General features: G+C 37.9%; 1 protein-coding gene across 1 annotated transcript in view; it reads left to right on the plus strand.

The window, feature by feature from the left end:
• The window catches only part of SGCD (sarcoglycan delta), a 418,508-nt gene extending 392,457 nt beyond the window's left edge, over nucleotides 1-26,051 (plus strand). The window contains exons 7-8 of the mRNA XM_036847060.1: nucleotides 17,374-17,497; nucleotides 19,195-26,051. Coding sequence (XP_036702955.1) covers nucleotides 17,374-17,497; nucleotides 19,195-19,368 — 298 coding nt within the window. The 3' untranslated portion in view covers nucleotides 19,369-26,051. The remainder of the gene's footprint in view (nucleotides 1-17,373; nucleotides 17,498-19,194) is intronic.
• Nucleotides 26,052-26,411: the final 360 nt, after the last annotated feature.

The raw sequence follows: 26,411 nt of genomic DNA on the forward strand, positions 1-26,411 counted from the left end.
ATATTGGAAATGCATTGGAAATTAAAAGACCAGCGACTTAAAACAATCTTGTTTATATACAGACTGCTATATCAAAACCTTGTGGTAAATACAAACCATAAAACTACAATAGTTACACACAAAAAAGAAAAAGAAAGCCAAACACAACACTAAAGTTAGTCATCAAATCACAAGAGAACAAAAGAGGAATGGAAGAAAAAAGACCTACAAAAACAAATCCAAATCAATAAAATGGCAATAAGAACATATATCTCAATAATTACCTTAAACATAAATGGATTAAATGCTCCAACCAAAAGACATAGACTGGCTAAATGGATACAAAAACAAGACCTGTATATATGCTGTCTACAAGAGACCCACTTCAGATCTAGGGACACATACAGACTGAAAGTGAGCGGATGGAAAAAAGTATTCCATGCAAATGGAAATCAAAAGAAACCTGGAGTAGCAATACGCATATCAGACAAAATAAACTTTAAAATAAGGACTGTTACAACAGATAAAGAAGGACACTACCTAACGATCAAGGGAACAATTGAAGAAGATATAACAATTGTAAATATGACTGCACCCAACCTAGGAGCACTTCAATATATAAGACAAATGTTAATAGCCATAAAAGGGGAAATCAACAGCAACACAATAATAGTGGGGGACTTTAACAGCCCACTTTTATCAATGGACAGATCATCCAGACAGAAAATCAATAAGGAAACACAGGGCTTAAATGACATATAAAATGAGATGGACTTAACTGATATTTTTAGAGCATTCCATTCAAAAGCAGCAGAATACACATTGAAGTGCATATGGAACATTCTCCAGGATTGATCACATGCTGGGCCACAAAGTGAGCCTCAGTAAATTTACGAAAACTGAAATCATCTCAAACATCTTTTCCAACTACAATGCTATGAGATTAGAAATCAACTACAAGAAAAAAACTGCAAAAAACACAAACACATGAAGGCTAAACAATATGCTACTAAACAACCAACGGATCACTGAAAAAACCAAAGAGGAAATGAAAAAATACCTAGAGACAAACAAAAACTAAAGCAGAATGATCCAAAACCTATGGGACACAGCAACAGCAGTTCTAAGAGGGAAGTTTATAGCAATACAGTCTTACCTCAGGAAACAAGAAAAATCTCAAATAAACAACCTAACCTTGCAGCTAAAGCAATGAGAGAAAGAATAAACAAAACCCCAAGTTGTAGAAGAAAAGAAATCATAAAGGTCAGAGAAGAAATAAATGAAATAGAGATGAAGAAAAAAAGATCAGTGAAACTAAAAGCTGGTTCTTTGAAAAGATAAAGAAAGTTGATAAACCTTTAGCCAGACTCATCAAGAAAAAAAGGGAGAGGGCTCAAATCCATAAAATTAGAAATGAAAAAGAAGTTACAGTAGACACCAGAGAAATACAAAGGATCATAAGAGAGTACTACAAGCAACTAACTATATGCCAGTAAAATGGACAGCCTAGAAGAAATGGACAAATTCGTAGAAAGGTACAATCTCCCAAGACTCAACCAGGAAGAAACAGAAAATATGAACAAACCAATCACAAGTACTGAAATTGAAACTGTGATTTAAAAACTCCCAACAAACAAAAGTCCAGGACCAAGATGGCTTCACAGGTGAATTCTATCAAATATTTAGAGAAGAGTTAACACCTACCCTGAAACTATTCCAAAAAACTGCAGAGGAAGGAACACTCCCAAACTCATTTTATGAGGCCACCATCACCCTGATACCAAAACCAGACAAAGAGAGTACAAAAAAAGAAAATTACAGACCAGTATTATTGATGAATATAGATGCAAAAATATTCAACAAAATACTAGCAAACTGAATCCAAATCCATTAAAAGGATCATGAACCATGATCATGTGGGATTTATCCCAGGGATGCAAGGATTCTTCAGTATCTGCAGATCAATAAGTGTGATACACCATATTAACAAACTGAAGAATAAAAACCATATGATCATCTCAATAGATGCAGAAAAAGCTTTTGACAAAATTCAACACCCATTTATGATAAAAACTCTCCAGAAAGTGGGCATAATGGGAACCTACCTCAACACGATAAAGACCATATATGACAAACCCACAGGAAACATCATTCTCAATGGTGAAAAGCTGAAAGCATTTCCTGTAAGATCAGGAATGAGACAAGGATATCCACTATCACCACTTTTATTAACATAGTTTTGGAAGTCCCAGCAGTCAGAGAAGAAAAAGAAATAAAAGGAATCCAAATTGGAAAAGAAGAAGTAAAACTGTCACTGTTTGCAGATGACATGATACTATACATAGAAAATCCTAAAGATGCTACCAGAAAACTACTAGAGCTCATCAGTGAATTTGGTAAAGTTGAAGGATACAAAATTAAGACACAAAAATCTCTTGCATTTCTATACACTAATGACAAAAAATCAGAAAGGGAAATTAAAGAAACAATCCCACTTACCATCGCATCAAAAAGAATAAAATACCTAGGAATAAACCTACCTAAGGAGGCAAAAGACCTGTACTCTAAAAACTGTAAGACACTGATGAAAGAAATCAAAGATGACACAAACAGATGGAAAGATATACCATGTTCTTGGATTGGAAGAATCCATATTGTCAAAATGACTATACTACCCAAGGCAATCTACAGATTCAGTGCAATCCCTATCAAATTACCAATGGCATTTTTCACAGAACTAGAACAAAAAAATCTTCAAATTTGTATGAAGACACAAAAGACCCTAAATAGCCCAAGCAATCCTGAGACAGACAAGCAGAGCTGGAGGAATCAGGGTCCCTGACTTCAGGCTATACTACAAAGCCACAGTCATCAAAACAGTATGGTACTGGCACAAAAAACAGAAATATAGATCAGTGGAACAGGAGAGAAAGCCCAGAAATAAACCCACGCACCTATGGTCAATTAATCCACGACAAAGGAGGCAAGAATATACATTGGAGAAAAGACAGTCTCTTCAATAAACAGTGCTGGGAACACTGGACAGCTACATGTATAAGAATGAAATTAGAACATCCTTTAACACCATATACAAAATAAACTCAAAGTGGATTAAAGATCTAAATGTAAGACTGGATACTATAAAACTCTTAGAGGAAAACATAGGCAGAACACTCTTTGACATAAATTGCAGCAATATATTTTCAGTCCTTCTCCCAGAATAATGGAAATAAAGACAAAAATAAACAAATGGGACCTAATTAAACTCAAAAGCTTTTGCACATCTAATGAAACCATAAACAAAACAAAAAGACAGCCCACAGAATGGGAGAAAATATTTGCAAATATGCGACTGACAAGAGATTAATCTCCAAAATATACAAACAGCTCATGCAGCTCTATATCAAAAAAAAAAAGAACCCAATCAAAAAATGGGCAGAAGATCTAAATAGACATTTCTCCAAAGAAGACAAACAGATGGCCAAAAAGCACATGCAAAGATGCTCAACATCACTAATTATTAGAGAAATCCAAATCAAAACTATAATGAGGTATCACCTCACACTGGTCAGAATGGACATAATCAAGAAGTCTACAAACAATAAATCCTGGAGAGGGTGTGGAGAAAAGGGAACCTTCCTACTCTGTTGGTGGGAATGTAAATTGGTACAACTATTATGGAGAACAGTATGGAGGTTCCTTAAAAAGCTAAAAATAGAGTTATCATATGATCCAGCAATCCCACTCCTGGGCATATATCCAGATAAAACCATAATTTGAAAAGATACATACACCCCCGTGTTCATTGCAGCACTATTTACAATAGCTAAGACATGGAAACAATCTAAGTGTCCATCGAGAGATGAATGAATAAAGAAGATGTGGTACATATATACAATGGAATATTACTCAGCCATTTAAATGAATGAAATAATGCCATTTGCAGCAACATGGATGGATATGGAGATTATCATACTAGGTGAAGTAAGTCAGAGAAAGACAAATATATGATATCACTTATATGTGGAATCTAAAAAAAAAAAAAAAGATACAAATGAACTTATTTACAGAACCGAAACAGACTCACAGACTGAGAGAATGAACTTATGGTTACCAGAGAGAATGGGTGGGGGGAAGGGATAGACTGGCAGTTTGGGATTGACATGTACACACTGCTGTATTTAAAACAGATAACCAACAAGGACCTACTGTATAGCACAGGGAACTCTGCTCAATACTCTGTAATAACCTAAATGGGAAAATAATTTGAAAAAGAATAGATACATGTATATGTATAACTGAATCACTTTGCTGTACACCTGAAACTAACACAACATTGTTAATCAAGTATACTCCAATATAAAATAAGAATTAAAAAAAAATAGAAACATTGAGAAACCATACTCCCTTTTGACATGAGAAATGAAAAACTAATAATAATTTGCCAAAGTTTAAAGGTGAGTTGATTTTACTGTACAATTTCCAAATCCATCTTTTGAAAAATCAGAAACCTGGACCTCTAGAGAACAGCGGTACAATAGTCTAAGTATCCTGACCAATTGTTTTAGTTGAAGGGAACAAAAACTAATGGTAAAAATATTTTAAAATATTTTAAATGCATCAATGAGCTGGAAATTAGTTATGGTTAGTCCAAGAGCAAAAATAACATAGGAACCCAGAGAAGTAATCTGAGTATTGAGGCCAGCTGTAACTTTACAGATTGGCTAAACTCGATGAAATTCAGCTTCAGTTTTATGGTCTGGTGGATCATGGGAACAAAGCAAATCTCAGGGCTCACTGAAAACAGGTAGTCTATTTAGAGATCCCACAGATGTAATTGGGACCCCAATGTACCAAACCTTCAGTGTATGGATGAAATAGAATACACCTACCTGGTCTTGCCCTCCTCTGACCTTTCCACCCAGAGGATTGCAAGGGAAATAGCCTGTCTTGAACCTCAGCACTGAATGGAAGGAATAGAAAAAAATTTCTCCAAGGCCTGGTAACTTCAAACTGGCCCTCCCTCTGTCTGTAGCCTGAATTCATATTACCTGGTTGGTCCTAAGACCTCCAGCAAAGAAATTAGTTTACACTTGACCCAAGCTGAAGGTGGCACCAGTGATTGATGGAAACACATACAAATCCTCTCTAGAAAAAAATCACCTTAAAAGTAGGTCTCAAATAATTTCAGCAGATAAAGACCCAAGAGATATGAACCCACAGAGGCAAGAAATATGAAGCATACTCAGAAACAAGGCACCATGAACAAGAGAGAAGCATGGAAACAAGGCAGCCAGTTTAGATGCACAGAGGCTTCAGATATGGGAATTAGCAGAGAAAGAATATAAAATAATATGTTTACTATGAGTTGAGAAACAAAAGAGAATTGAAAGAGTAAAAACCAAAGGCATATAAAAATGGCTTAACAAATTAGAAAATGCACAATAAGGAATTTCTAGAAATGAAAATATAATCTCAAAAAGCAAAACTCCAATGGATGTGATGAAAAAATAATACAAAGAAAAATTAAACGAACATGAGACTATATCTAAAGAATCATCCAGAAAACAGAGAGGCAGAATAACAGGAATGCTAGGATGAGAATGTCTAATCTAAGTTTCAGCATGAAAAGAGAGAGAATGGAGCAAAAACAATTTTCGAAGACATATCAGCGGAGTGTTGTCCAGAAGTGATGAAAGACACAAAAGTACAAATTCAGAGAGTCAAAAAAAAAAAAAACTTCAGGTAGTGTAAATAAAATGAAATCTACATCTAGGCATATCAAATGACATTGCAGAACATCAAAAATCAAAAGCATCAGGAGAGAATAGAAGAAAAAAGAAGTTCTAGAATTGAAGTTAGAGTGAGAGCTGACTTCTTAACCACAACAGTGAGAACCAGAATACAGAGGAATAATATCTTCAGTTCCTGAGAGAAAATAACTGTCAGCACAGCATTGTGCATCCAGAGAAAATCCCTTTTACAAAAGAGGGCAAATTAAAAAATCACTCCAGAAAAACAAAACTGAGGATTTGCCCGAGCAAACCCTCACTAAAAGAACATGTCAAAAATTTTCTTGATTTTAAGAAAAAAGGGAGGTTTATGATGACAGAAGGAATAAGTGGACAATACATAGATATAATATGTAAATAAACATTGAATAAACAACAATCTTCCCAGATTAAAAAACACAGAACCAAAATACCTAACAGTACAGATAAATCAAAAATAGCATATTTGAACTGCTACATTTTAAAAGAAAATCCATTAAAGATTTAATATTGTTAAGGTATTGACTCTCCTCAGAATTGATCTATGGATTCACACAATCCCAATCAAATTCCCTACAGGCTTTTAAGACTTATATGGAATAGGAAAATATCTAGAAGAGCTAAACCAATCTGTTTTCCTTTTGCAAAAGTTAAAGGAGTTGCTCTAGCTGATTCTGACTTCTTATAAAGTTATGGTAACCAAGACAGTCTGGTATTAGCATGAGGCTAGGCAAATCGATAAATAGAATAGAGTAGAGAGTTTAGAAATAGATCTGTATGTACATGGTTAATTGATTTTCAAGAAAAGCACCAGCGCTATTCAATAGGGAAAGGATTATTTTTTCAATAAATGGTGCTGGAACAACTCGATAAACCTACTGGTAAAAAAGTGAACCTCAACTCTATTCTTAAAAACTAATCCACTAAAGGTGGATCATAAATCTAAATGTAAAGCTAAAACTATAAAGCTTCTAGCAAAGACATGGGAGACTATCTTTGTAACCTTGGGGTAGGTGATGGTTTATTAGGGAAGGTACAGAAATACTAAACATAAAATGTATGATAAATTGACATTCATCAAAAGACATTGTTTAAAAATGAGTTAAGTCATGGATTAGGAGAAAATACTTGATATAGATAAATACATAGATAGATTTCAGGTATATGTATACACAGAGATATTTATATCTGAATTTTCTGAAAATATATCTGAAATTTCAAAGATATATACACACAAAATTTTTTACCTAGAATATACAGCAAATCAGTAACAAAAATACAAATAACCCAATGGTTAAAAAAAAAAAAAAGTTGGACAGAAGATTTAAATAGATCCCTCCCAAAAGAACATCTTTGAATAGCCAATAAGCATGTGAAAAGCTGCTCAACATCATTAGTCATCAGGGAAGTGAAAACTGTAATGAAGAACCATTTTATAGCTACTGGAATAGTTTTAATTATATCAACATTGGTGCTAGGAATGTAAAATTGCACAACTGTCTTGGAAAACAGTGTGGCAGTTTTCTTATTGTATTAGTCTATGGCAGCTTAAAAAAACAGACATTTGTTATCTCACAGTTTCTGTGGGTCAGCAATCTGGGTGCAATTTAGTAATGCCTCTCACTCAAGATCAATTATCAGGTTGCACTTAAGCTGTTGGCCAGGGCTGTGATCTTTTCAAATGCTTGTCTTGGGGAAGATCTATTTATAAATGCACTCCAGTGGTTGTTGGCAAGACTCAGCTTCCTGTAGATTATTGGAATGAGGGCCTTAGTTCCTCATGGGATCCCTCAGTTTCTCAGACATCTTCATAGGGCAGTTCTCAGCATGGCAGCTGGCATCCCTTTGAGTGAGGGAATGAGAGCAGGAACCCAAGATGGAAGCCACAGTCTTTTTATAACCTAGTTTCATGAATGACATCCTATCACTCTTGCAATGTTTTACTTGTGTAGAAGCAAGCCACTATATCCAGCCCACATCTAGGAGAGAGAATCACCTAAGAGCATGAATACCAGAATGCAAGGATCATTGGGGATTATTTTAGATACTGCCTTACCACATTTATTAAAGACACACCTATGCTACAACTTAGTAGTTCTACTCATAGCTACTTATTTTAGAGAAATGAAAACTTTATCCTCATAAAGACGTGTGCACAGGGAGATCAGCTCGGTTCTTTGTGTCCACCTAGAGGGGTGGGGTAGGGAGGGTGGGAGGGAGACGCAAGAGGGAGGGGATGTGGGGATATATGTATACGTATAGCTGATTCACTTTGTTATACAGCAGAAACTAACATAACGTTGTAAAGGAATTATACTCCAATAAAGATGTTAAAAAAATATAAAAATAAAGACATGTGCAAAATAGCCCCAAACTCAAAACAACCAAATATCTACTAACAGGGAACTGGATAAAGGGTATAAACTTTCAGTTATAAGCTGAATGAGTTCTGGAGAGCTAATGTACAGCATGGTGGTGACTACAGTTAATAAATAATAATGTATTATATATTTGAAATTTGGTAAAAGAGTAGATCTTAAATGTTCTTACCACATGGAAGGTAAAGGTAAATATGTGAGGTGATGAATTGGTTAATTACCTTAATTGGGGGAATCATTTCACAATGTATACATGTATCAAAACATCATGTTGTACACCTTAAATATATACAATGTTTATTTCTTAATAAAATTAAAAGATCTGTGCATTTCACTGTATGTAAATTTTTCCTCAATAAAAAGTCATCTGAAATAAACAAATAATCTAATTACATGAGAGACACATCTAAAATATAACCATACAGAATGGATGATATTTAAAAGAGTAGAAAAATGCGTTCAAGGAAAATACAGAGTGAGAACAACTATACTAATAGGCAAAATGGATTTCAAGGCAAAAACATTATAAGAAATAGAATCATTATACACATTGATAAGAAGACAATAAGGAAGACAGAACAATTCTAAGCTGGTATGTATTTAATAAAATACCTCTTTTAGTAACTGATAGATCAAACAGATATATAAATAAATTTGAACAGAACAATTAAATATCTTGAGTTAACAGACATAGATAGAACATGGCACCAACAACTGCAGAACACACATTCTTTTCAGACAGGCATGAATATTTATAAAAATTGACATATACTGGGCCAAAAACCTAGCCTCAATTTTTAAATAATTGATTTTTTTAAAGAGAATGTTTTTTAACTATAATATTATCAGTTTAAAACTGATGAATAAAATATACAATAGAAATAAATCCTAGAAAATCTTACATATTTAGAAATTAAGGAAAATCCTTCTATAAAATTTACCACAGAAGAAATTATACTAAAATTACGAAACATTTACACCTATATTAATGCTCCTTTGGTATGCTGCCAAAAATATACATGTCCTTAAATGAATATATTAACTAAGAAGGCAGAACATTTTAATTAACTAAGGTGGCAACACATTTTTAGAACTTAGATTAGGATAATTCTGCAGTTCTATTTAGAACAAAAGACAAGGAAAATTTAAGGACAAGAAATAAACATAACACAGGATTGACAAAAGCAAAAGTTAGCTCTTTGAAAAGACGAATAATTGACAGTACTGCTCAAGAGGAAAAGAAGACGTGAATAAAAATATTTGGAACAACAAAAGACAACTACAAATGTTGGGGACATTTTTTTAAATGAAAATATCATGAAAAGCTTTTGCCAATAAGTTTAAACCTTTCTATGAAATGGAAAAATACTAAGAAGACATAACTCACCAAAATCAACCTGAGAAGAAGCATAAAACCTGTATAATCCTATAATTATTTTTTAAATGGAAATAAGGTGTCATTCCATGCCCGGAAGGTTTATGAATGATTTAAATATTCAAGGGGTAAATAATTCTAATCTTTCATTAAAAATTCCAAAATATAGAAAACTGATAGAACCTGACAAATATATTGTAAGACAGAAAAATTACAGGATAAACTCACTTATGAACACAGGTGCAAAATCCTAAAAAAAATTAACAGTTTCAGAAATTGATAGAAAAGGTGATACGTAATGACAACGTTGAACTTATACCAAAAAATTTAGGAGTGGATTATTATTGGAAAATTAATATAATTCACCACATTAATATATTAAGGAGAAGTATATTATCTCAATATATGAAGAATAAAATGGTACTTGATAAAATTCACAGCAATGAATGATAGAAACTCTTAGCAAAATAAGAATAGAAGGGAACTCTCTCATTACGATAAAAAGTATTTCGGGAAAAAATAAAAACAATACAACGAAAGAATCTAAATGATAAATTTTTTTTTTTTTTAGGGACAAAGGTGGGGTTTGTTTTTATTATAAAAGAAAATAAACACCAAAAACTCCTAAGGAATCTTAACAAAGGAAGGGAATATTTCACACTCAGAGAATAGGCACCAGGACACAAAATTACAAGTGTTTTTACTCCAGATCTGTCCTCATCTCCTCCAACAGCAGAGATGGGAAGGAGACAGCTGAAGCAAACAGGCAATTCTGTAAAACAAGGACTTAGAAACCCTACAAATATGATTAAAATCTAAACTTCTGTTTTGCTTTAAAAAAAAAATTTTTTTTTAATATATCAGAAGGCCTGCTTTAGTGACATGCTAGTCCCACCAGAAAATAACCCCAAAACCCCCTTGTCAGTAACATGCTCAAGTTGACCAGCCAACTCGTGTTTCCAAACCCCTGTGTGTACAAGTACATGTGTGTCTTTTAAACCAAAGCCCCAGGGCTCAGATGACTGCTACTGCTATCAATTCAGGAAAAGGCAAGATTGCCATTTCCTTACTTTTAGTCAACACTGTACTGGACAGTCCTAGACAGAACAGTATGAAAAGTAAAAGAAATAAAAAGTATAAGAAATCAAAAGACATAAAACTGTCAGAAAATAATTACTGCCTACCAAGAAAACCTAAATCAACCTGTGTACAAATTGTGAAAAATAAGATAATTTACCTAGGTGTTAACTATAAGATCAACATACCAAAAACAACAAACAAACAAAAACCTGAATCTCAATACAACAGGAAAGAGAAATAGGTGTAAGAGAAATACATTTTTACCAAAATACCATTTCAATAGCCACAAGAGATATGCTGAATCCACAGAGAGAAGACTGTCTAACTTTTTTGAAATACATCCAAGAAAACATAACAAAACAGAGACAGATGCAATGATCATGAAGTGAATATAAATCCAATCAAAATTCCAACAGGTCTTCCTTCAGTTGAAACTTCAGTTGATTCTGAAATTTATTTGGAAGACCAAGAATAGCTAGGACAGTCTGGAAGAACAAGGCAAGAGAACTTGCCTTATGAAATGTAAAGAATTTAAAAATCATAGTAAGCTAAAATATTTAATTAATTATTGTCACAGGGATATAGATGAATAGAATAATGAAACAGACTAGAAAACCCTGAAAGAGACCCATAAGTGTATGGCAACATCATTTATGACAGAGCTAAATATGGGTTTTTCAGTATATGATGTTGAGATCCTTCATCTGCATCTGTTTTGACCCCAACCTCAGACCACACACAAAAATGAATACCTATGAATGAGAGACTTAGAAAAAGCAAAACATAAAAGTTTTAAAAACAGTATTGAAGAACTTTATGGTTTCAGTGTAGGGAAGGATTTCTCAGACAAGACAAAGAAAGCACAAACCCTAGAGGAAAAGATAATAAATTTGTTGACATTAAAATATAAAACTTTTTCACCCAAAAATGCTAAGCATAGAGTGAAAATATAAACTACAGCCTCAAAAAAAAAGTTGAGTCTATCAATACATAGAACTGCTAAACAATTATTTTTCAGAATATATAAAGCATGACTATAATTCATACATAGAAAATCAAAAAAACAAAAACATTAAAAGAGACAAAAGACATTTCACTGAAGAAGAATCCCAAATGGCTTACCAAGAAATAGAAAGAGCCTTAACTCCATTACTAATCTGGGAAATGCAAATTTAAAAGACAGTATAGCATCCCATTTCACACTCACTTCATAATAAACAATATCAAATGCTAGCAAGAAAGTAGAAAAAACAGAACTCTATACATTACTAGTGGGAAAGTAATAAAGCTGTAGATAAGCATACCTTAGGAGCTAGCAATTCCACTCTTCACCTATGTGTCCTAAAGAAAATTTACAAGTGAACACCAGGATCCACATACAAGAATGTGCAGAGATGACTTTGTAGAAACAAAAACTTGGAATCAATCCAAATGTCCAACAAAAGGATGGACCAAAAAAACCATGATGTGTGATAACCCCAGGGGAATAGAATAAATTACAGCTGTGCTACAGCATGGATGCATCTCAGGAACAAAACGTTGAGGCCAAAAATGAGTAAATCACTGAAGAATACATAAGTGGAATTATTCTGTGCATAACGCTCAGAAACACATGGCAGTAAACAATTTATCATTTAAGGAGGCAAATGTAGTAATATAATATTATAAAGAAAAGCAAGAAAACAGTAAACAAAATTCATAGTAGCAGTTACTCTTGAGAGAAGGAAATGGTTAGGATTAGGAAGAGCTCAGGGAATTACAAAGGTAAGAATTTTTTTTTTAAAAAAAAAGGATGGTGGCCTTCCCTGGTGGTGCAGTGGTTGAGAATCTGCCTGCTAATGCAGGGGACACGGGTTCGAGCCCTGGTACGGGAAGATCCCACATGCCGCGGAGCAACTAGGCCCGTGAGCCACAACTACTGAGCCTGCGCGTCTGGAGCCTGTGCTCCGCAACAAGAGAGGCCGCGACAGTGAGAGGCCCGCGCACCGCAATGAAGAGTGGCCCCCGCTCGCCGCAACTAGAGAAAGCCCTCGCACAGAAGCGAAGACCCAACATAGCAATCAATCAATCAATAAATCTTTAAAAAAAGGATGGTGACTATACAAGATTCATGTCAATGTCATCCTTGATACCATATTTATATTTAGAGAAATCTTTTGCATCAATTCCAAAAATGTAATGATTTGGAATAAAGTTTTTTTTCATCAGAAGCCCTGGCAGTAATCGGCCAGGTTAGAATAGCAGCTGCCTCCTGTCCAGAGCACCTCCATCACTTGCCATATACGATTGTGCAGAGACTCTTGTTTTCCTTATAGCTTTCTTATGGGTCACTCACTGACATCACCTTTCCAGTCTCTGTGGGCATCTGATGTGACGACGTGGTTTTAGAGCAGTGGTTCTCAAAGTGTGGTCCCCAAACTAGCAGCTTCAGCATCACCTGTGACTTGTCACAAGCGCAGGCATTCAGGCACCACCCTAAACGTACTGTATCAAACTCAGGGGTGGAGCCCGGCAACGTAAGTTTTAACAAGCCCTCTAGGGGATTCTACTGCTCCTGTTTGAGAACCACTGTTCTGGAGGGCATGGCCCAGCCTTGGACCTCCTTTCCTAGACTTTCTTCCATTCTCAGATTCTTCAGTCCTCCCAGACGGGAGTCGCATGTGCTCCTAATGGCAGCAGTATTCATTTCCAAGAGCCAACAGGACCCTCAGTTGTCACCAGCGCCCCCCGAATCAGGAGGAAGCCTCCCTCCATTTTTCTTGCTCAAACCATCTAAGCAGTGGTGTTGTGGTTGTTAATCTATGGTCAGAAATTGACTGACATCACTGCAAGAGTGCTTTGTCTGCTCTTTGCAGGCCCCACAGGGCTCTTGTAGGAGCTTTTTTTTTTTTTTCAGTGGAAAGATTTAGCATGTGAACAAACTATTAAGTCTGCCTGAAGAACAAAGGGCGTTAAGATGAGGTATGAAACACAAAGCCAATTCTTTTTTTTTTTTTTCATTTTTTTTTAACATCTTTATTGGCGTATAATTGCTTTACAATGGTGTGTTAGTTTCTGCTTTATAACAAAGTGAATCAGCTACACATACGTTCCCATATCTCTTCCCTCTTGCATCTCCCTCCCTCCCACCCTCCCTATCCCACCCCTCTAGGTGGTCACAAAGCACAATAAAGATGTTTAAAAAAAGAAGAAGAAGAAAAAAAAGAATTGGTAGGAAATACTAAAAACTATTTAAATTTAAGCAAGTATTTTCAACTAGTCTCAATAATCATCTGTAGGCCATGTTTTTGAGAGGAAACTGAAATGTTTTCAGAGACTTCCTCATTTCTATGAACACTAGATAAAAGCTACAGGTAAAGATCCTTGTATGATTTCATCTAATAATATTTTTCCACTTCCTATTAAAAATGAAATGAAAGGCCAACTCCTGGACCAATTATTTTTAGTAGCATATACCTTTCTCTGTTATCAAATACGTAAGAAAAGTTTGAACGCAAATAAAATTAATGGAGTATTTCTGAGAAAAAAAAAAAAAAGAAACACAAAGCCAGTTACTGCTTTGTCTCTGCTGCCAGGAAATTGTCATTTCTACCTTATCTTAGCCTTTCCTGCTAGGAGACAGTTTCAGAGTAGCCCATTTCCTTGTCATCCTGGTACTTCCAAGGCTGTGAGAGGGGAAAAGGCAGCAGTTATTTCTGAGTCCACTTCTCTGGCCTGGGAGCCCTCCTGCTGATTTCAAAGCCCATGGGAGGCAGCAAGAATAAAGTGAATTCATATGACTGAAATGCCAACACTCCATCTGATAAAGTTCTCCAAGCTCCAAACATTTTTTTTCTATTTTGAGTTTTTCCCTCTCAACCACCTTTTTGTATGAATCATCCACTTTGAAGGCTACATACCAAGTATGAACACATTCACCGTACCCTGAATTTGATGTCACTGATGTCAACCTTTTCAGTAAGTTGTGAGGACTATTGTAGGGAAGGAAGTATGTCTCACTGAGCCATATGTAGTACTACCACCTTACCCTTATTTATGGAGGCTAGTTTTGGAAATACAAGTGCATATTCCATGAAGATAGATTTGACATTTAATTACAAAGCATGGCGTGAAGATATGAGAGACAGGAAAGAAGGCCAGTTTTTCTGGAAGTGATATGGAATACTGGACCACATGCTTGGGTTTGAATCTTAGTTTTGCCCTTTTACTAGGTGTGCAACCCTGAGCAAGTCATTTACCTTAGCGTCCTTGCTTGTACAATCAGGACTGAAGGAGTGCCAAAGGCATAGGATTTTTGTGGGGATTAAATGAGGTAACACATATAAAGCACGTTCCACAGTGTCCATCACCTAGTGAGTATTCAATAAAGCATAGCTGACGTTTATGGCAAGAAATAAGACTAACAAAATAGGTCAGCTCAAGCTCTAAATGGGCAAATAAGTCCAAGAGTTCCTATCTTTTCTAAGAAATGTGTGAAGGTTTTGATAAGAGAAGTGACATATTCAAAACTGACTTCAGGTGTGTGTGAAGTACACACAACTGACTTCACTTGATGTGTCAAGTACACTGGAAAAAAATAAAAGGAAGAATTAGAGACAAAACTTGGGAGGTTTCAACAGTCCAGGTTAGAGATGAACTAATAGATTGAGTAGGGAGAAGTCATGAGTTAAAAACTGCGTTATCTGATGCAGTGAGGGAGGGAGGGAGAGAGGGAGGGAAGAAGGGGAACAGAGAAGATGGCGTGAGGGCTCTCCCCTGGGGAAGGGGGAGGATGGCAGTGCCCTGGAGAAGAGGGTGAACAAATGTGGAAGAGAGCTGGCAGTAGTGTCAGAAGGGAAGCTTATGCCATGAGGGGAAAGGTCTCAATAGTAGTGAAAACAGAAGGTGTTACACAACACTAGGATAAGGGGTGTGAGTCAGCCAGACCTTATAGGAGAGAAGCAAAGAAAATGGCGGGAAACCATCTTCAGACTTTAGACGTGAGCTATAGGAAGAGCTTGATGCGTTGGATTAAGGTCCTAGACAAGGCTGTGCGGCACAGACATCATTCCCTGCCACTCTAGCAACAAGACCCCCTTCCTTGAGCTGACGTTAGAGTGAGAAAAACCACAGGCAAAGGAAGTCAACCACAGGTCGAGGTAGAACCACACCCGGCTCAGCACCAACTTGGTGAAGGTCTTGTGAGGACGAGAGGGTAGGATAGGGGATTTTTGCCGCACACAAAGGGGTGAGGTCAGAATGGAAAGAAGGAGTGAAAGAGAAGCTCAAGCTCATCCTTTGCTTAGGACTAGACACCTGCTGTTTCTCTTTAAGACTCTGGATGAGCCACTGTAGGGGGAGCACAGAAATCAGTAGAGAAGCCTGCTCTCTGAAGCACACCTCAGGGACCCAGACCTGGGAAGTGGGGAAGAGCCCTGTCTTGGCACCTGTGGAATGTAGCTTGGGACCGCTCAGGGTGGCGCCCCACAGATCGCCTTGCTCCGCCCGCCGCTTACTGATGCCCATGAGGGTGTGTATGTCCTACCCGTGGGGGCTGGTAGAAGCAGAACATGGAGTCAGCAGTTGGCAGAGAGGATGATGTTCCTTTTAAACATGTTCAAAGTGTCTGAAAGTTAGGAGTGGAGAAATAAAATGCAGAGAATTGGTCTGATTTCGAGTGGCTTGGTGGCCACTCCTGAGGTCCATGCTTCCTAAGTTGGGATACTTTCTTTGTAACAGAGAAGGGGATCTTCATTCAGTTCAATTTGGTGATAATATTAAAATCTGGAATATTTAGAGGATGGTTGAGTTTTAGTTCATATTTTTTGCATAAAATGAGTTAGGCAAAAATCTTTCTATGAAGCATTATCCTCTTTTACCCTAATAATTAGCATAGAATGTGGCCGATTCTCCTTCTCTCAACTTACTTAATTTACATACAATAAAATTCACTCTTGGGGGGTATAATTATGTAAGTTTGCATAAACACATGGAGGTGCATAACCACCACTGCAATCAAGATACAGAACAGTTCTATCACCAAAAAACATCTATTCTTCATGCTGTCCCTCTGTAGTCAGACCACTTCCCTCTAACTCCTGGCAACAACTTATCTGTTCTGAGTTTTCTTTTGACAATTGCCTATTTGAGTAAGGCCTGAGATTTCTTTACGATTTGCTGGTATCATAACAACAGTAACAGCAGTAATAGTAATAATTAACACATATTAATTATACATTTCCAATGTGCCAGGCACCATTTGAAGCACTTTAGAGATGAGGAAACTGAGGCTTTGAGAAAGTTTGGAAAAGAGAGGAGGGAAGAAGGACTTGCCCAAGGTCATACAGTGGCAGCCCCATGGTTTGAGTCAGCCATGTCCAACTCCTAGGTCTATTTTCTTAACCTCTATCCAATTCTGCTTCCAGGAAGACAAAGAAAGTAGGGCAACGTGGAAAGAATATCTACTAATTTCAGGAAGCTCAGTTTAGACCTGAGATTGCCTTACTCTAGAAATAAACAGAACTTATGTAAGAATTTGGTTAATCATGCTAACGAAGCCATAATTGACTGGGTGCAAGATAGAATGAAGCCAGGATCTTAGAACACCTTCCATACAATCTTTGTGATATGCAGTGAAGATAAAGCCCAGATATGTTATGTCCACCCTCATAAAGTTGATGAGGCACGCAAAGCTAGAATTTCCTGACCAGATGCTGAAATGTTGTCTCAGTGCTCAGAGTACCAACTTCCTCCTAACTTTACTAAAAACAGTGAAATGGGATCTTTAATCTCAATCTTGTGCATATTTCAGGTTGGAGTCCCCCACCCGGTCTCTGGTGATGGAGGCCCCAAAAGGAGTAGAAATAAATGCAGAAGCTGGCAACATGGAAGCCACCTGCAGAACAGAGCTGAGACTGGAGTCCAAAGATGGAGAGGTAAGCATGAGAGGAACAGAAGCCCAGAGAGACACAGCTCCAACGAGCCAGTGTTTCCTAAGACGCATCACTCCCTTTGCCTCTGAAGTTTATCCTACAGTGTAATGATCCTACAGTGTGACAGCAAAAAGAGCCAATCGGAAGGTTTTATTTCTGGAACAGATATGTTGAATGGCACGATTATAAGCCAAACCCACAACACATAAAAGTTATAACTCATTATCCGTAAAAGAGCTGAGGTAATAGTATGTATCGCAAGAACAGAATTATAAGGACGTCTGTAAAAATGAATGCTATTTCCTAACTCTCTCATCACCTTCAAGTAAGATGTAGTTGGCTGGTATAATTAAGCTGTATATCCCACACGTCTATTTAAAGAGGAACTTAGTTTACTGGTAGACATTTTTAAGTGTACATTGTATGTTTCTACTTTCATTGAAAATGGAAAAGTCGGATCTAACAGCTATCCCAAATCAGAACAAGCCAAAACTTAACTAGGCAGCAAGAGGCTAAGAGATGAGAGACTGCAAACATTCATTCTCTTAACCCAACACAGTCCCGCCTTGGTGAACAGAATAGCTGCTCGTGTTTTCGCAAGCAAGGTAAGCCAAATCCCCAAAGAAAATATGATTTGAATGCAGACTTTTGAAAGTGGCTTTATCGTGTTCATAAGTGATTTTTTCTACTTAAGATTTTATTTAAAAGAGAAAAAATGTGTTTTTTTTTTTGGTTTTTTTTTAATTTATTTATTTATTTGGCTGTGTTGGGTCTTCGTTTCTGTGCGAGGGCTTCCTCTAGCTGCGGCAAGCGGGGGCCACTCTTCATCGCGGTGCACGGGCCTCTCACTATCGCGGCCTCTCTTGTTGCGGAGCACAGGCTCCAGACGCGCAGGCTCAGTAGTTGTGACTCACGGGCCTAGTTGTTCCGTGGCATGTGGGATCTTCCCAGACCAGGGCTCGAACCCGTGTCCCCTGCATTGGCAGGCAGATTCTCAACCACTGTGCCACCAGGGAAGTCCCCAAAAAATGTGTTTTTAAAGCAAAACTCTATTCCACCTTCCATATCTACATACAGGTTATCAGTCTCCACCTGCCTCTGTGTACCAAGCCTGCCTTTTAATTGGTTTGGCATATGCTATATTTGTTTTTTAAAAGAGCTAGTCAGATAGAGCTTTCAGTTATCAAAACTGTCTCTGTAGACAGCTGCAGACTCCAAACCACACAGAAGTAGTGACTACATCACAGATACAGTTTACAGTTATCAGAATGTGGACCCAGGAGGAATCAGTTATAATCCTGACCATCATTTAAGACTGGAAGTGCTGCATATTCTTGAAGGCCCACCATGCACATAGATGTATTTAGGGTCTGAGAAGTCCCATCCTAAAGAAAATTGTTACCCTCTCATTTCCAAATTTACTTCACTCTAGGAATCCATTCACATTCTACATGATACACTTTTACAAAATGCTAATATATACATGACACTGCCAGTGCAACGATGTCTGGCCAGAATACAAGCTTCTGGGAGGGTAGAGACTTTATCTGTCTTGTTCATCCCTGAATTCCCAGTGCCAACAATTCTAAACACATAGTAGGTGCTCATTTGATTTCAACTGAACATTCATCCCCTGTTTCGGGATATCAAGAGGATAAAATGACAGGCTCTAACTCTTCCTTCCTGTTTCCTCTCTTTAGATTAAGTTAGATGCTGCGAAAATCAAACTACCTAGACTGCCTCATGGATCCTACACGCCCACAGGAACAAGGCAGAAGGTCTTCGAGATCTGTGTCTGCGCCAATGGGAGATTATTCCTGTCCCAGGCAGGAACCGGTTCCACTTGTCAGATAAACACGAGTGTCTGCCTGTGAGAGACGATGCATAATGGACATTGTCGGCAGCACCCAGGCCTTTTTCGGCTTTAGACCCTGGCTGCCAGCTATTTTTACTAGAACACAGAAAGCCTATCAAAGACCTTTTGTGTGTGTGTGTGTGTGTGTGTGCGTGTGTGTGAGTGAGTTTGCGTGTGTGGCTGATATAAATATATATATATATATATATAAATAAATATATATATCCTCTGTATAAAATGAGGTTTCAGTACAAAAGGAACCATGGGTGACCCTGCGATATCCACTGTCATTGCCATCGCAACCCCACCACATACATGATAAAATCAAAACACTAATTCGGGCCCAATATTCCCCAGACCCTGCAGAATCACACAGTGTATCGACACTTACTGAATATTCACCTACATGTGTGAGTAACAGCCTGTCTTTTCCTTTAGTGTCATTACAAGGCAGTGATGGCGGGAATTTGCAAGTCACACCCAAGGGCTGAGACCCTTGTAGTAAAAGCAGACACTTTATTAGCTTTCGTGCAGCTGGCCAACTTCTCCCTCTTCAAGTTAAGGATGGGGCAGTGCCGTAGAAGTCAGACAGAGGAACTCAACATGGCTGTGCTACTTTTGCATCCAAATGTATTGGGCTTTTGTGGTTGGATGAATTAGGAGGATGGATTTTAGCAAAGTTTGAATGGCTCACCCAACTCCTGTGAGCTTATTACTTCCTTCAAACTCACGTATTATCCCACAGTCAAAACAGGAGCTGTAAATCAGCACAAAATAGGAAAATAGTTGCTCCTCAGTCGGCTAGAAGCTCCTTGATGGCCTGACAGACTAAGAATAAATGGGCAATAGGTCTCTGTTTAAAGTGGAAAAAATGGCTCAAAATCTGTTACATCCTCACTCCTGTTGACTTTATCCAACAGACTCCTACCGAAAATGATCAGGTCAATCCAAATCTTTACGAGTGGAACCCCCACCCCCAAGAGAAGCTATTTGGAGATGGAAATCAAAGAGTGGTGTAGGAAACCAAATTATTTTTAAATATGTTTCTGGGGACTGGTAGGTAATTTAGAGGCATGCGTTTTATTTTTAAAGGTATGCACAAACTCTCTGCCTTCAATCTTCTTATATATTTTTTCAGTATTGGGAAATTCATTTTCCTAAGTTGACCATTGTTTTCTCTAAGAACAGTGACCCAAGAATCACAGATCTAAAGTACCACATGCCCCCAGAAATGCTCGCTGAAAATTAATATAGACTGAGTCAAGTGTCTTTATTAGAATCACTGTGTCGCCGGGGGCCCAGCGGTACCCACTCCCCCATATGCGGAAGCAGCTCCCCTAATTCCCGCCATCAGCTACCTCCCATCACCCCACTTTCATCATCGTGCTCCAGGGTCACCCTGGCCAGCTCTTGTGCTGGGACAGGGGATTACACCATCTCTGTTCAAAGAGGGGGATACGTGCCTATGCCTTACGACAATGCACTCAGCAAGGAGAAGCACATCCTATATTTATCTTGTGTTACCTGTAGTTTATTTTGAGTGATTGGAGGGGAAGGGTTTCACAATGACTGCGCATCTTAAAAGCTGGTAGGCAAACCAAGTGGCTGACAGATGTGGACTCCGAGGAGCCTGGAAGGGAGACGAAACTGCTTTCGACCATCCTGGATGCCACTTGGCAAGCAGTAGCCCCACAGTCCTAAACGAAGTCCTATTTGTAGGCCTGAATGGCATTTGTTTGTTGTTTTTTTTCCTCAACAGGGTTCTGCTTTTTCTTACTTCACAAGCAGAGGGGAGATGTGCCATAGGAAATGAATAAGAGGTTTGGTATTTTTGAGATGACACTCAAGCATCGGGCTGAGTTTTGCACATGTGGAAGGTAAAAGCAAGCTGTGTGTTGCTTAGTCACTTAGAAGTGGGGGGAGGAGGGATGGTTCTAGCCTGACCAGTGGCCCTGCTGGCTCCCGGACCCCAGGCTCCCCCCCGTCACTCCTGCTTAATATCCGTACGGAAGAATTGGGTTGCTCAAGGGTGAGACCGTAAAATTGCTTAGTGTGCAGCACTAGGGTCTAAAAAGGAAAACCATAAAGAGATATCCAATTGCTCTGGCTCAGTATTATTTATATCCTGTAGGATCACACCGCCAGAATTTGCATGTACCACGCCCAGGGTTTTTCCAAGCCAGGAAAGGCCCTCCTTGGCGACTGGGAGCATCTACCCCATACCTTTCAGATCAACAGTAGTACCTATAAGGTCCTTTGTGGCTAAATACCTGAAGACAAAGGTTTTTGTTTGTTTGTTTGTTTTTTAAGCAGACAGACCATCTTTGCATTTTGTCATCTCAAGTACATATTCTAAGGATGACAAAGAAATGGAAGGTTCCCTGAACCTCTTTCATCTAACTTTGTTCTAATCGTTAAATGAAAGTCTGAGATCAGCACCTTGGAAATTTTATGCCAATAAACAAGACTGGTGTGATGCCACTTGCAAAAATTAATCCTAAATGCACTCAGATCACAAATAGAATAAAAAGAATAATAGCAACCAAGAATAGAAATCAAGCGCCTATGGGGACAGACATGATATAAAATTCTGATTTTCATTTGTGCTAAGTGACTATGGTATACCAGGTAATGAGCAGGAAGTTTGGCGTGGATTAAATTATGTATTTCAGTTCAGACTTTAGAATTCAGTAATTGCATATGAAGTCCTTCAATGTACATTTTTTTCTCCCAACTTCCTCCAACTAGAATACCTGTCCATGGTCATGAGAAAAAGTTTTACTTGAATTCTGGAAAAAAAAAATCTCTTTTACATTAAAATCTGATACCTTTAATTTATAAAAATGAGATCCTTTCTAATCTCATATACAATATCTTCTAGAAAATCACATCTCTCAATATATTAAGCATGGGTGGCATAACAAAGAGTTTAAATGAATTTTCAATATTCTAGAAGTTCCAGTATGTTAATATTCTTCAGAAAAGTTTTATAAATTAAAAGTTGATCTCCAAATATGTTTAGCACCTAGTTCTATCGGATATCTGCTCAATAAGTTGTTAAAGTTTAGTCTTAAGAGGTTTTCAAAGCCCTTTTGGTGACATCAGTCTAGGTGGAAACTTGATACAAAGCTGTATCTTTCTGTTACCCAAGAGACAGAGCCTATAAACTTGAATTGGCTTTTAACTTCCTTTAGGTCAGTTTTCCCTTGGATGATTTCCATTGTATATCCAGCACCATAGACCAAAGATTGCTTGACGCTTGACTCTAGCACAGGGGTCAGCAAACTCTGGTCCCGAAACCAAATGGGACTCATCACCTGATTTTGTGAATAAAGTTTTATTATAACACAGCCACATCCGTCCACTTACTTGTTATGTATGGCTGATTGCATACTGGACCAGCAAGGTTGAATATCTGTGCCAGAGACCTCTTGGCCCACAAAACATAAAATAGTTACTAATTGGTTCTTTAGTAAAAGTTTGCTGACTCCTGACATAGAGGTCATTTGTAGCCTCATTTGTGTTGGACACAGCAGGAGAGAAAGACGACAGCACTACATTTCCATGCGTGCTTGGGAATATAAATATGTGGTTATAGAAAAGATTGTCCGCCTTACACTGCATGTGAAAGAGATTCACTTGTCTGAGAAACACAGGCTCACAGGATTCTTGGAAACAGGGAAGATGGAATTAGGGAAGGGTTTAGTGGAAGAGGAAAGCTGTGATCCTCCAAAATGTTCTTCCTAGAACCCTTCATATATAAATATAGGGGGTTCCTTCGGTCAGCATCATTGTGTGACAAGAAGTGAAGTAGGGGTCCTTTGATTTAGAGTCTCTTTCCTGAAGAGTCTATTTTTGCAATCTCTGCCTAGAGGGTTTCATCTCACCTTCCCATATTCCAGAAAGATGCCCATTCCATGGTCCTCTGAAGAGTATTTTTGACTTAAGATATCTTTTTGTCATCCATCACCTCGGTTATTCACACCCACAGAGGACTCGCTTTCCTACAACCGCATCAGGCCTGAAGGGTTGGTGGGACCAACAAATAATTAGAAATATTCAAAGGAACATCTGAAAATATGTAGGACAAAAAAATGTAGAATTGTTTCATGAATCTGTTGCTGGGATTTGTGGGGGGCGGGGACCAGATTAATGCCAGTTTGATGTTGTTTGCAAGGATCTGGGTCTTTGTTCTTTGGTGTAGGAGGAGTACAAAAAAAAAAGATCTATTTGGAATTCCAGCATCTCTGCCTCTGTGTGGTAAGGCAGGTTCCTACCAGAGATTTGCCCCTTCAGTCAGCATCCCTATTGCTAATCCAAAGCTTTATACTCATATTCAATATTGTTAAAATAGCATCAGTTATGAATGATTCTTTGTAAGCATGAGTATTCCTGTTAGGGAGGAAAGGTGCTTTGTTTTTTTTTTAAATAAAAATACCCACCATTTACCAGACCCTAATCAACATTAGTTAAAGGAGTCCTTCAGCATTTTATCTGGATTCAACTAAAAGAGGATTAAATTGGCCTTTCACAGGAACAGCTACATGAGAATGTCTTGCTTTTGTTTATTTTAGGCAAAAGGTAGCCTGATGTTTAGACCAAGGAGGTAAATATCCATCTAAGCACTTGATCCTTATTTTTTAAGGCTCTCTGAAAGGTGAAAATCTAATTTAAGTGAGTTGTAAACAAAACCCCTTTCCTCTCTTTCCTCTGCTCCAGGAAATCTTAGGCACAAAAAGGATAACAAAGCAGTTCCTGGAATGATACATTTGCATGGCGCCCCAGTAGCAGGTGGGGGGAAAAAGTCATAATAAAAGAAACAACCTTAGAAAACAGGCTTTTTATCTCAAAGATAAAATGTCTTTCTTTTGGTCTTTCATCACTTTCTCCTCCTTGGAAGGCTCCCCTAGTCCCAACATATTTCCATTAAAATAGTCAAACCTACTGCACTGGGATGTCAGATGCATCTCTTTCTTTGTGGTAATCAGAATTTAAAATTACACAGTTGCCTCTGAATTTCTCATTCACAAAGCTAAACCACTGATAAGAGATAAAGCACTCTGAAGCCCCTGCTTCAGCCGGCAAGGCACACCGCACGCATTAGCACTTTCAAAAGCAATGTGATTTCTATGGTTCTTAAAAGCTTTCTTCATAATAGAGTCCTTGAAATTTCTCAAGACAGGTCTGTATGGCAAAGGGAAAAGAATTACTTGTGGGATGTCCTCCTTTGAGCATTGTTAGAGCACAAGGATAAAAGAAAACATCCCATTTGGGGTGACCCATGCTCCATGGGCTAGTTTCTTTGGTTTTATCCCCCCCACCTTCCTTTTATAGATACTGACAGAGTAGGAAGTTAGCATCTTCCCTTGAAAAAAAAAAAGAGCTGTCCAATAGGATGCAACAGGAGATGTGATGTCGGAACAGCATTAACGATGTTATTAAATCCATCAGTAAACAGTCTCAAACATACCAACAGCAATGCTGTCTCCTTAACTTCTGCCCAACAAGTAGTAATATCAGTTCCACTTCCATGAGGTTTGCAACTGAACAGAGGAAAAGTTGCTATAGGCAAGAAGTATTTTTAGAGTCCAAATCCAGCTGTCACAATGGGAAACCAGAATAGTGTTCCAAAATGCCTCATTAGGCGTTTGGACACCCTCACTAGGGACTGAAGGGATTTGCTTCGTCGCTGAACATTAGCTAAGGTCAGATAAATAAAACAAGCATGAGGCTGCCCTCTTTGGGAGAAAAGCGAAGGAAACATCTGTCTTACATAAAATCTACTCTGCACTCCTAGACTAGCCTAGTAGTCCCACTTCTTCCACTGTCTTTGCAGCCTACTTCTACATTTGGGTTATTTTGGTGAAATCAGAGAGAGCTCAGATTTTCTAAATCCCAAGCTGATCCATGAGGTTACATAGGAGCAGTATAGCAAAGGACTGTCTGAGGGCAGGAAGATGATATTTGTTGACAGAGAAGACATTGGTGCTTCTTTAGTCCCCATATTCATGTAATTTATGAGGTCCTAACATTTTGGGGGTCATAGGTTCTTTTGAGAATCTGAGCAAAGTTCTGAAACTTCTCCTCAAAAAGAATCACACCCATGAATTTTGCATAAGGTCAAAGAGGTCTCCTTGGACCCAAAGCCTATACTAAGACATGGCAAGAGTTGGATTCTATTTCTCCAATTATAATATTTTATTAACTAATATTCATTGAGCACTTACTATGTACTAGCCACTGTGCTAAGTGTTTTATACACATTCACTTATTTCATCCTCAAAACAATCCTTTGAGTTAGGTTCCATTATAGTTCCAATCTACAGATGTGGAAACTGAGGCTTAGAAAGGCTGGGAAACTTGCTCAAAGCCACTAGCTAGAAAAAGCCAGAGCTGGAATGTAGGTCTAACTCCAGGCCACTATGCTGTGAAGTCACCAACATGTCAAACTATTTTTCGAGCTGTTAAGAAGTGTCTCCTACCAGTTTTTAGAATAGTCCTTCTTGGGTGGATCAAGCTATAAAACTTTTATCTCCCTTCTTTCTATCGTTTCTCATCTGTGACAGCATATAGTACTGAAAGAGAGATACCTACGGTGAAAATATAGAAGATCTGTCTGAGTAATAGAATCTGGAACCAAAAAAAAAAAAAAAATAGTTTGTTCTGTGATTATTGTTAAGTAAGTCAGGCTTCTTGTCCTTACAAATTTGAAGTTGCCTGGGTTGTCAGCCTTACATTTAAGAGAAAACTTTAATACTCAACGATCTATAGTTGCGGCTAAACAAATCAGCATTTCTGCTCACATACCTGTCCTTCCACTATAACCTCACTTTGAAAGACAAATGTCTTATTTTAGGTGAGGTCTTTGATACCATTTGGTTATTATTCTTCCCTACTTTTAGTTGTGGCAAGACTCTAGAAAAGAATCAAATAAATAGAAAGGAACTCGATCATCCCTATTTCCCTACAAGAAAATAAGACGAGAAAGAATTCAATTAGCATTAGGCATTCAGGACCCAAGCTGGCCACTGTGGGATAATCGTTTGAGTCCCATACCTCATA

Source organism: Balaenoptera musculus, chromosome 3 (genome assembly GCF_009873245.2).
Source record: "Balaenoptera musculus isolate JJ_BM4_2016_0621 chromosome 3, mBalMus1.pri.v3, whole genome shotgun sequence".
Classification (NCBI taxonomy): domain Eukaryota; kingdom Metazoa; phylum Chordata; class Mammalia; order Artiodactyla; family Balaenopteridae; genus Balaenoptera; species Balaenoptera musculus.